The sequence below is a fragment of the Chanodichthys erythropterus genome, chromosome 10, assembly GCF_024489055.1.
Source record: "Chanodichthys erythropterus isolate Z2021 chromosome 10, ASM2448905v1, whole genome shotgun sequence".
NCBI classification, from domain to species: Eukaryota; Metazoa; Chordata; class Actinopteri; order Cypriniformes; family Xenocyprididae; genus Chanodichthys; species Chanodichthys erythropterus.
The window spans coordinates 55511820-55523835 of record NC_090230.1 but is presented as its reverse complement, the minus strand read 5'-3'; the positions used below and the strand labels follow the sequence as shown (position 1 = coordinate 55523835).

At 37.0% G+C, this 12016-nt stretch overlaps 2 protein-coding genes across 3 annotated transcripts; one reads left to right on the top strand and one right to left on the bottom strand.

Moving 5' to 3' along the window:
* The first annotated feature begins 1125 nt into the window (after nt 1-1125).
* On the top strand, nt 1126-3281 carry kcnv2a (potassium channel, subfamily V, member 2a). The gene is made up of 2 exons (XM_067395693.1): nt 1126-2439; nt 2979-3281. Exons 1-2 carry the CDS (start codon nt 1126-1128, stop codon nt 3219-3221), a joined length of 1557 nt encoding a protein of 518 aa, XP_067251794.1. The 3' UTR covers nt 3222-3281.
* Nucleotides 3282-4317: 1036 nt separating this feature from the next.
* pum3 (pumilio RNA-binding family member 3) lies at nt 4318-12003 on the bottom strand. 2 transcript variants are annotated; one of them, XM_067395691.1, is made up of 18 exons: nt 11941-12003; nt 11592-11667; nt 11233-11412; nt 10989-11127; nt 10303-10378; nt 10119-10212; nt 9959-10025; nt 9571-9745; nt 9359-9462; nt 7882-7960; nt 7701-7799; nt 7553-7606; nt 7143-7223; nt 6878-7020; nt 6516-6738; nt 5712-5799; nt 5418-5508; nt 4318-4706 (listed from the first exon to the last, which is right to left on the bottom strand). In XM_067395691.1, the coding sequence occupies exons 2-18, from the start codon at nt 11659-11661 to the stop codon at nt 4580-4582; spliced, it is 1890 nt and encodes a 629-aa protein (XP_067251792.1). In that variant the 5' UTR covers nt 11662-11667; nt 11941-12003; the 3' UTR covers nt 4318-4579. The 2 variants fall into 2 exon arrangements, with proteins under 2 accessions (XP_067251792.1, XP_067251793.1); XM_067395692.1 differs by having other exon boundaries at nt 11848-11943.
* Nucleotides 12004-12016: the final 13 nt, after the last annotated feature.

Genomic DNA, 12016 nt, shown 5'->3' with positions numbered 1-12016 from the left:
TCGTCACGTTGTTCCAACCAAAACCACTTTTATTGTTACACCATCTGAACTCTCCAGTAGGACCTTCTCGGGAAGGCTTGATGACATAAGTGTCGGCATGAAACAGAAGTTGCAATAGTCTTCTCCTATTGTGACGTATTTCTGGGTCGCCATGATTTTGCCAAGTAAGACATGTTCCTGGAACAACATACCTGTCCAAAAACAGTCCTCCTAACCCTACCCATACATTATCCCTAAAATCAGAGAGAAATGATAACATTAATGTAGAAGCACCTAACCCAGGTTGTAAGCCTAAACTTGATATAAACTCTAAACTTGTCCCTCAAATCTGATTGGTTGATTGGAATGTTGTTCCAGGATCAACAAAGATGTTGATCAAGAAACATGTACTTGGTGAAATTGCGTTAATTGTATTTCTGAGTGATGCAGCTTCTCGAAAAGAAAGCTGTTGGATTTTGATCATCTGGAATTGATTGGATCATTGGATTGTTGTTTGCTATTGTTGCGAACTCATGTGATTGACAGGTTGTCTTGCCATCATGCCGTTAAACGCGTCATCAGAGAAGAGATGTCGCTGCAAAAGAGGGGAAGTTATTTTGATTAAAGATTATGAGGGCATAGGAATTTTAAAAAATGTGCAAGGATAAATTATTTAAAATGAACCGCAATATTCCAGTAAAAAAAAAAAAAAAGTGTATAAGAATAGTCCATTTTGATTTTGTGGTTACTGTAAGTTTTTGGAATGTTCAGTCTGATGTGAACTTCTCACTGATTCCTAAGGAGATGTTTAGAATGTGGTCTGATATCCGTCCAGAGCTCTGTCTGGTGCAGGGTACGAAAGAAGATGACCTCTATTTCTGTAGTTTATAAACATGGTGTAATATCCTCATTCTGTTGGAGATTGGTGAATGTATGGCAAATGAAAGACATCATGGTTGATAGAGAAAGTCTGGAAGAGGATCATAGTATTTAAACCTTTAAGCACTCAGATCCTCTCTGTCAGCAACATTAGTCTGTTCTGCTTCCTGCAGTTGCTCAGGGGTCTGACTCAGAGGTATTAGAGCTATGTAATGCCTCTATACCTCCAGTAACGTGCATCTGCCAGGCTGAGAGGACGTTAGCACCATGATCAAGCTTAAAGGCAGGAGGCAAAGCCTTTTCCCCAACTATAAACTTGGGGTCACAGCCCCTGCTCCCAAGGATCCAGAGGACTCTGAGCTTCCTTTTGGCCAGAACAACTGGGTGAAACCATGGAATTCGATGCAGGAATTGAGTAAGGATATTTATGACATCTACGCAGAGTATGAAGACGATGAAGAGGATAGACTGCTGTCCACCCCTAGTAAAATGTCCTCTCCAACTAAGAACTACATGCTCAACATTAACGTAGGAGGCAAGGTCTACCAGATCTCTTACAGGGTAGCAGCAAAATATCCCAAGACAAGAATTGGCCGTCTTGCAACGTATACGGACCACAACAGGAAACTTGACCTCTGTGATGATTACACTGTCCAGAATAATGAGTTTTTCTTTGACAGGGATCCAGACGTCTTCCACAGCATCTTTAACTTCTATAGGACTGGAGTTCTCTGGATTAAAGATGAATTGTGCCCACGCAATTTCTTGGAGGAGATCAACTACTGGGGTGTTCGTATCAAGAACACTCATCGCTGCTGCCGTATTTCATTCGAGGAACGGCAAGATGAACTTAATGAACAGCTGAAGGTGCAAAGGGAACTTGAGGCAGAGGTGGAAACTGAGGAACATGAGGACCTGTTCCAGGATATGGCTTTTGGTCATACACGTTTCCTCATTTGGAACTTGATGGAGAAGCCCTTCTCATCGGTCATAGCCAAGTTAATGGCAGTAGCATCCAGTTTCTTTGTGCTGGTATCCCTTGTGGCTATGACACTCAATACAGTAGAGGAAATGCAGTATAAGTCGACCGCTGGCCAGCTGAGTGGGAAGACCTACTGTGAGTATGTTGAGACTTTCTGCATTGCTTTTTTTACCATGGAATATCTGCTCCGGCTTGTGTCCACACCTGACCTCAAACACTTTGGAAAAAGCGTGCTGAATGCTGTGGACCTGATTGCAATCCTTCCATTATATATTCAGATGATCCTAGAGAGTTTTGAAAGTGAACACCAGGGGAGACATGGTAGCGATATCGAGACTGTAGGACGGGTTGGTAAAGTGGGGCAAGTTCTCCGCATCATGAGACTTATGAGAATATTTCGTATCCTAAAACTAGCGCGTCACTCTACTGGACTTCGAGCCTTCGGCTTCACGCTCCGGCAATGTTACCAACAAGTGGGATGTCTTTTCCTTTTCATTGCGATGGGAATTTTCACCTTCTCTGCCATGGTGTATACTGTGGAGCATGATGTACATCACACAAACTTCACCAGCATTCCACATGCTTGGTGGTGGGCAGCTGTAAGTACATGTTTTTTTCACGTTTGTGTCTGGTATAAAAAGTACTGTGGTACCATGGTGAAGGGATGGTAATGGGTGATGATGCAATGATTCTTTAATATATACCATAGTGCTGAATGATTATCCATTTACAATAGGATGTACATATAGTGCACCGAAATACGTGTAACATTATGATGGTATATTCATGGTACACGTCCAAAAAACATGGTAATATCATCAGTACTTTTTTGTATAGAGTACTGACAGAGCCAGACTACATTTGTGTTATAATGCTATTAAATGCTTCCTCCAGTTGTAAGTCCAAGTGGAACTATTTTCTGTACTTTCTGAACTACTTTTAAACTGTCTGTCATTAATGTGTTGCTTGCCCACTCTGTGTAATCCTCAACTGCTCTTCTTAACCCTAGTTCTATTTAGCTCTAATGACGTTTATGGCATTTTAAAAATTTGTTACTGATTTTTCAAACCTCAAAAGATTGTGGTTCATCTGTCATTTTACTGCACATTCAAGTATTCCTTGTACATTTATTCCACAGGTGAGCATCTCCACTGTGGGCTATGGCGATATGTTTCCGGAGACTCATCTGGGCAGGATTTTTGCATTTGCGTGCATCTCGTTTGGAATTATTCTCAACGGCATGCCAATCTCCATCCTGTTCAATAAATTCTCAGACTACTATTCAAAGCTGAAAGCCTATGAATACACCTCTAATATAAAGAATCGTGGGAAAGTGAGGTTTGTGAAAAGGGCTGCAAAGACTGTTACAGAATGTTTTTAGGGTGACCAACTCTTTCCTCCCACTGACTGATTTTTAACTCATGGACAACAAAAAATTAAAACCAACCAGCACATCTAAGTAAATGTCTTCAAACAAATTAGCCATTGCAAACCGCTAACCATGTTGTTTGTGCTAATGGGATACATTTATATTGGAAAAACTTTTGTACTATACACCTTTTAAGCTATTTTTATGCTGAATCAATGCATTTAGGCAGGTAGTGATGCAGTTAATAACTTTTTGTAGCACCAATTTAACGGTCAGTGATCAACTTTTAAAAAACATTTTTTACTGTGCCATAAGTAATAGTAAGAAAAAAAATGCTAAAAATGTTTTATTTATTTTTATATATGGGCTAAGGGCAATGCTGAGACAAATAATCCAGTGTCGACAAACTGCTTCATATAATCATTTGAAGGTTTTAACATCTGGCCAAGCACAAGCTCAGCATCAGTACTTTTTACAGTATTGTACAGGCATTTGTGTAAGTGTCAATCAAGAAAAGCCGATTTATGATTTATATCAACTAGTTTCCCTCTGGAAGCACTCTGAGCTGGGCAGATTGGAAAAAGATCTCATAAAAGGTTAACTGCTGTATTGGCAGGGCTATTTTATGACTTACAACCAATTTATAGAGGTTAACCTGTTAAAATGAATTCAGAGCAGACATCCTCACTACAATAGCTAGGCATTGTATGTGACTTACAATTACAAAAATTTGCTGACTTAATAAAAGAGTGGCCATTGGGACGTCTATAAGAATGCAGAGAACTAGAATGTAATTAAATCTGAAAAGCATGCTCATGCAAACATTGATAATCCTTGAAAGATTAATCCTTGGGGATCATTGAAGTCCCAAGGACAGATGGAAGTAGAGCAGGGAAACAAAATTAATTTTCAAGCACACATGCCTCCATACTCAAAGCTAAAGCTACTAATATATATATAAAAAATTTATATTTTACACAGAAATCTCTATTTTCTCCTGAAATGATCATAATAAAGAAGTGAAATCACCTGTTCTTGACAATTGTTTTTAATCAGTATATATTAAATTTAGTGCAATAAATATAATTAGGATGTAAATATATTTCTTTACACATTACAGTATCCTTTGCTCAATTCTTAAGAAAACGTCTCAATGCGGGGGAAACATCCACTGATTTTTGGATGAAATGACTTGGACATGTTCTTGATTGGTTTCATGAGATTAAAAAAAAATAATGATAATAAAAACTCAAACAGGCCCAGGTATTCTTGTGTATATTGTATTTACATACATCAGCATATAAATTCACAATTAAAAATCCAGAAGAAAGAAAAAACAAAACATTGATTTGGGAGATCAATCTCTTTCTTTAAGCCAGTTTTTCTAGCAGAACCTCAACTCCTTTAGAGTTCTGGACCTTCTGTAGTTCAGGAAGGATGGATTTCAGCATAACTTTCACTTCTTCAGCAACACTTTCATCTGCACTGTGGAGAAGGCTATGGAAACACAAAACCAAATTAAGCAGCTGAAACTTCAATCAAATGCAACCAATGCAAAGATCCATTCATAGATTAAGTGTTTCTGCATGCAGCATGGGCTTCAAATTTGTGAAATGTGATTGGTGGAAAAAGAAGTGACATCAGAATAAACAAACAGTCCAAGCAGAGAATATAAAGAAACAAATCTCTCACTGCTTAAAGTCTTAGGCAGATTATAAGAGGTCATGCACAACGACTGAGGCTGAGACAGGGAGTGGAAAGAACCCATAATCCTTTGCGGGGTGTAACTCAAAGGTTTGCCGGCCTCAGTGGCAGCTGGGAGCCACAGTTTAGCCCTTTATTAGCATATAGACAACAGCATGGAATAATGAAGCAGGACTGTGGAAGATGTGCTTAACCCAAAGCTCACTGCAGGGAATTCCTCCAGCTAATAATCGACCGCATGATAGAAAAGCAGCAAATTTGCTGTGATAGAGAGCTTGGGATGTCATAGGATAAGCACTTTTGAAGGCTTTGTGAAGCAGAGGCTTTAAACATGAATGAATGTACAGGCATGTTCTTCTGTATATACATTCAGCATATTTAACCAACGCTCAAAGAACAATGGCTGTGGTATGCTTACGCCCACCAATTCAAAAGCAATTCACACAAAAGGGAGTGTATTTTGTTATTTATAGATCTGGTCATTTGTGACGGTCATAAACTTACCAACAAAGAACAATGGCACCACGGTTGACTGAAGCCCATGTCTTGAGGTTCTCTAACCCCACCTTCTCCAGAAGAATCCTGGAAAAACGCTCTGTGGACCAAAATAAGGCAGGGCACACCAGTAAAACATTTGTTTTCATGTAAAACTGCTCACTTTGTTTTTATTAGTAGGCTTACATAGACAAATTACTTCTAAGAATAGAAAAGGAAACCCAAAAGTATCGTCAAAATTCCCAGCAAGCTTTTTAGCCCAAAGCTGTGAGTGTGTCAGGGTTTGAGACATTTTGTACTTGCCCTCTCTTGCTGCCTCCTTCATCTTAGCATCCTGCTCGATCAACCATTTCAACACCAGGTGACCAGCAGGGTGTTCTGCCATATGCAGCTACAGGAAACAGAATAATCAAACCATTACCCTAAAAATAATCCAAAATGTTTTATACCTGAGCCCTGTAATGGTTCAGTTTCCAAATGTTTCCATTGAGGAAAAAAAAAAAAAAAAAAAGGTAACTTTACAATAAGGTCCCATTAGTATATGTTAGTTCATGCATTAACTAACAATAAGTACATATATAATTTTTTTTTTATAGTATTTATGTAATCTTTGTTAATTTTAGTTAAATACAACTGTTCATGTTAATTCACGTCCATTGCATAATATGAATAGATACTAATACATTTACTAAAATCAGAAAAGTTGTAAGTGTTATAGTTAAGTAATGTCAATAAATGGTACCTAATTGTTACCAAAATATTAATTAAAAAACGAAATCAATGCTACATGTTTCATCTGATGTGTTTACTGGCGTGAGATCCACCAATAGCAAACCACAACCATCCAATCAATTCCCCATGGACAAAATCAAGTCCCGCCCTATTTTGTTCTTGTTCCAGAAGCTGTCTCACTCAGATATACGTCACAATAGGAAACAAAAGACTAGTGCAACTTCCGCACCATGCCAATTTTAAATAAAGAAAAAAGGATTTAAAGACAAACTACAACAATTTTTTTATTCATTTTAAAAATATGAATGATGATGGTTGATCCAAAGTCACATATTAATACTGGTATTACTCACAGTACTGCAAAACATTAGTTACCTGGCCATCTTCTCCACCTGGTATGAGAGGCCCGGCTGCCAGAGCCGCCACAGCCTCCATGGCAGGTCTGAGATCTCCAATGGCGGACCCCAGAATGTCACTCACAGCCACACAGCTTGCTTTATCCATCACCATAGACTGAGTGTTTTCACACAGGTGCGTCAGCAGAGGAGGGGACACGGCTTCCAGCAGCTCCTTCCTCCTGATGGCTACATCCTTCTTACTGAAAGAGGGAAAAAAAACAATATGCTTCAGCATTTGAGTGGTGCATTTCTTCATTCTTCTTTATTGTCCATCTGACACTGATGATTCAAATGCTGTACACATTCATAGAAAAGTTGACATTTTCTCATATGACATACCTGTGTGCATTGCCGTCACCTTTCTCAAGCACCTGAATGATCTCGGGTAAGAGGTGTGCGGGGTCTCTTGGGCTCAGGAGGTAAAGCAGCACTTTTTTACCATGCTTATTGCTGATTATGTCAGATAAGGAACTAATCATTTCCTGAGAGCAAAAGAAGACAGGAAAACACATACTATTAACAATATTAAATCATTAAAATATTGGGGAAACCCCCCCCGAAAAACTGCCAATAAAGAAATAATATCCAACTAAAACACACTTACTGAGATAATAATTTGTTTAACCAACTTGGTGTCGTCAATGCAATCGAATGCAGCCAATAAGACAAGATGAGCATATTCACCCTGAAAATGAATAAAAGTCATTTTTATTTCTTTGAAAAATTTAATGGACTCAAAAAAAAAAAAAAAAAAAAACTAATACAAATGTGTCCAGGTCATCTTTCCCCCCGAAAATCAAATTAAAACAGAAATGATAATTTTCTTAAAAGTAACAAATATATATATATACAAATATATATTTAGTATATGTATATATATATATAAATATATATATATATTTATTATATATAAAATGTTATATACACACACACACACACACTGATTTTGGGGTGAAATATAATGCATACTTATTTACACATTCATAGATTGCACAGAAAACAAAGGCGGCTTACCATTGCAAACTTTGCAATGTATGATTTCATTGTTTTTACTATAACTTTGCGGTCCTGAAAAAGAGCAGAGACAAAAACATGTCAGTCTAAAAGCAAACACTAGCAATCATGAACTGTCTAATATGGTGTTTTAAGAAGTGCTTTGGACCTTTGGTGTGCCGTGCCATAAACAGTGCATGGTCACTCTGGCTCCATCATGTGTGTGTGCCATGTACACGACCGCTTCTCTGATGGACTCGATCATCTCCTGAAAGGACACCCCACAACAGACATGAGTACAGACAGCAGACGGTAATAAGATCTTTAGTCAAACTGGGCACAACACTCACTGTTCTCTGTTTGGCGGGAGCATGCTCAAAGAAGTCCAGAAAAACTTTGTGGACCAATGAATGTTTAATGACGGCCTCTCTGTGGAGGGAATGTAATGCATCAATTCACTCAGAAATAAAGTACTAAGATAAGACTCTATCATCACATGCCAGTACAGATGGGCAGTATAAACTGTATGATAGTAAACTGACAAGTGGTTTATGATAGCTCGGTGTTATTTTAGTATTTTTAAAAAAATATATACTATATTTTGAATTAGCTTTTATTTTAATTTTTTCATTTTAATTTTAACTTAAGTTTTAGTAATGTTATGTGCTTGTCATTTTTATTTGTTTTCAGTTTTATTTAGCTTTCATTTATTTTTATTTTAAAAAGGTTCACCATGTAACTTTTGGCCCCCTAGTGGTTACAAGATGTAATTTAAAAGAACACTCGACTTTTTTGAAAATAGGCTCATTTTCCAACTCCTCTAGAGTTAAACAGTTGAGTTCTACCGGTTTCGAATCCATTCAGCCAATCTCCAGGTCTGGCGGTACCACTTTTAGCATAGTTCATTGAATCTGATTAGACCGTTAGCATCTCGCTCTAAAATGACCAAAAAGTTTCAATATTTTTTTAAAACTATTTAAAACTTGACTCTTCTGTAGTTACATTGTGTACCAAGACTGACAGAAAATGAAAAGTTGTGATTTTCTAGGCCGATATGGCAAGGAACTATACTCTCATTCTGGCATAATAATCAAGGAACTTTGCTGTCTTACCATGGGTGGAGCAAACACAATTATATTATGCAGCGTCTCTCACAAATGTCTCCATGGTTGACCCGGAGATCGGCTGAATGGATTCAAAAATGGTAAAACTCAACTGTTTAACTCTAGGGGAGTTGGAAAATGAGCCTTTTTTCCAAAAAAAAGACGAGTTTTCCTTTAAGTCTCTGGTGTCCCCCGAATGTGTCTGTGAAGTTTCAGCTCACAGTTTTTTGATCATTTATTATAGCTTGTCAAATTTGCCCCTATTTGGGTGTGAGATATGCAAACATATTATGAGACATGCACAGGCCAGTGACGCATGTACACAATTTCCTGTGAAAACAATCCCGACAGGTCTAAAATATAAACACTTAACATAGTGAATCAGATGAGAACACATTTTGGAAGAAGGATTGATAATATATTGACAACATTTCTAATTTTAGTTTATGTTTTTCATCTAATAATTTTATTTTATTTCAATTTTATTTTAATTTAATTTAGTTTTTAATTCAGGTGTTACGTAATGTGAGGCTGTTTTTGCAGAAATGCAAGAATTATTCATTTGTTCACATTCTACCATGTGCACATAGATAAATGGACAATTTTAAAAAAGCAATTAAAAATAAACAAACAACAAAAAAAAAATTGGTTCCTTATATTTTGGTATATTTTGGTCATACTGCCCATCCCTACATGTCAGCTTTAAGCTTTAAGAGTAACTCACTTCTGTGCCATTGGTGTGAGGATCTGCTTCATTTCATCCATGATGCCCTCCATTTTCTCTGGATTTGCTTCCAATACCTTCTCTAATGTAGGACAAACTGAGGACTGACAAAAAAAAAGAAGCAAATGTTTTCATTTTTATGGACAACAATCACACTGATCTATCTATTTACATGAAGCTTTTAGATATCTGAGAGCGGATAGCACATGTACCTTGCAGACTTGGAATATGTTTCCATAGAGTTCCTCAGTGAGCATGAGTCTCTGGGAGAGGATGGCCTTATCGTTGTAAGCATACTCAACAACTGAAGACGCCTCTGAGTGCCTGAGCATCTGTCTGACCTTCCCCTTAAAAGCCAACATCACTTCCCCCACCTGCTGTTTACTCCTACACCAGAAATTAGTTTATTATGAAACGACTCTTATTTGAATGCATCATAAAAACATTGTCTATCATTCTGGACTGAGCCTATAGACAAACATAGCAAACACTTGTGAATAAAGAATGTGATTCATACAATTCTGTAAAAGTAACTGCATTATAATTTACTTTTTCTGAACCCAACAGATAAAGTGATTCATGAAAATGGATGTGACTTACCCATACATTAGAAACTTCTTCACAATGTTTCTGGCATATTTCGATTTACTCAAATCCACAATATGCTCTAGAAAGCAAAGCATCAGGGTAGAGAAGGGTGATGAGAGACGATCACTTCACATAAACACATGCAGTTCATTACACTGATGGGAAGACCAACCTTTGAGTTCATCAAAGACCTCCTGCCTCTGCTTCTCACTGCCAAACTGAATAAAACACTGAAGCACTCGTGTGGAATCATGAGCAAATGCAATCTAGCAAAAAAAGACAACCACAATTTCAAAAAATACTGTAATGTAATTCCACAAAATGACTGTTCAGCTCAAAGAAGAGTCTTTACGTACCGTTTTAATTTTTCCCTTCACAAGATCCTGTAGTTCTTTCATCAGTTTGGTCCTCTTTTGTTTGTCACAATCTTTCCTGTATTTCCACAAAACACACAGATATGAGTGTTTCTTCAGCCTTTGCACTTATGTCCCAGGCTTTTGATATTTATTAAAACTAACTTCTTTTGGTTTTAAAAAGGTCACGTTTCTTGAAATCATTTTATTATGCACATACAGTATAATACTTTAATGCTAAAGACAATCTTTACTAAGAGAACCATATACAAGCCATTTCAATATTTACCGTCAAAACAATTTACATAAATTTTGTCCATACATTTTTTTCTAAAGTTAGTGTACTTGGTTACCAAAGAGATAACCAGTCAAAAGCATCATTAATCATTTCAGATTAAGCTGTAATTTTGACAAATTCTGCAATAATATTATTTAAATGCATGTATTTAGGACACACAATTATTGATTCCACCAGAATGAACTGTGATTTGAGATGTGATGAAAATGACTGTTCAAAATAAAGGCAAAATTGCACTATGATGCATATACATCTGTTTATATGCATTTATATATTACCCAAATTTTATTATTATTTTTTTATACGTGTCAACAGGGCTAAAATGCTCATGATTGAAGAAAAACCTATAGTATAAACAAAATTCTTGCATGTAATATCCATAAACACTTACCGTCTTACAATTTCCCACACTTGTTTGGCTCGGTTTACAATCTGGTAACTGTCCTTTTTATCGTTCTGTTGACGATTCTGCTTTAACTCTTTCTTCTTCTGTTTGAATTCATCCCATTTAGGTTTCTTCCCTTCAGAGCCTTTGAAAAAAACATTAATTCACACCAAAAATCACATAACATCAAAACAGTTACAGCTATTCCCAGCCAGGTAAAACAATCATAGAAATACTTTGACATTTGTACCTTCCTCCTGTTTGCTTCTATCTCCAGGGTATTTTCTTTTCTTTGTGAACTGTCCATCTGTTGGTTTTCTGTTGAATTTCTTTGGTCCTCCATCTCCACCTGATTTTTTAAAACCCTTTGCTTTGTCTGCGTTGTGAGGTTTGAATGGCCGTTTGCCTTGTGGTTTTCCTCCAGGTTTACCTTATGAAGGTGAACACTCATATTAATGCACTGTAAGAATATGTCAGTTGTCGGAGATTTTGTCAGTGTAGGCCTGTTGTATTGTGGATTCTTTACAATACCATTGCAAACTTGAATATGAAGTTTAGGTGGAGATCTTACCACATACTATAAAAAATAATGATGTAAAGAGAAGTTACCTTTCGACTTGAATGATGTTTTCTTTCCCTCTCTAGGCGTAAATGACTTCTTTCTCGGTTTAGCCTCCATACTGGACTGCAAAAGGTTGATAAACTTGTCAGATCATTGGTTTTACAATTGTGTTTTATTCTGGAGGCTGGAATGCATACAAAATTTAATCACGATCAATCGAGAATTCCGTGTGTCTGAATGACACCTTTGACTACAATAACCTAAAAATAACGACAGGCAAGTAGTTTAAGAAATGTTACATACATATATTTTTACATATCGGAACAGTTCTCATCATGAATAAGAGGAAATTTCGTTATTCTTTAACAAAACGTCGAAACACGTTTTACAACTCACCCATGTGTACAGACAAATCACTTTACGGCATCTAATTTACAAGTGTCGTAAGGAACTGGGAGCCCGTTTGCGACAG

Coding starts and splice junctions, on each gene's coding strand:
- kcnv2a (XM_067395693.1), top strand. CDS start 1,126: ATGATCAAGCTTAAAGGCAGGAGGCAAAGCCTTTTCCCCAACTATAAA. Junction 2,440..2,978: donor ATGCTTGGTGGTGGGCAGCT/GTAAGTACATGT, acceptor TTTATTCCACAG/GTGAGCATCTCCACTGTGGG.
- pum3 (XM_067395691.1), bottom strand. CDS start 11,661: ATGGAGGCTAAACCGAGAAAGAAGTCATTTACGCCTAGAGAGGGAAAG. Junction 11,128..11,232: donor TAGAAGCAAACAGGAGGAAG/GTACAAATGTCA, acceptor TTTTTTTCAAAG/GCTCTGAAGGGAAGAAACCT. Junction 7,607..7,700: donor TATGGCACGGCACACCAAAG/GTCCAAAGCACT, acceptor GCTCTTTTTCAG/GACCGCAAAGTTATAGTAAA.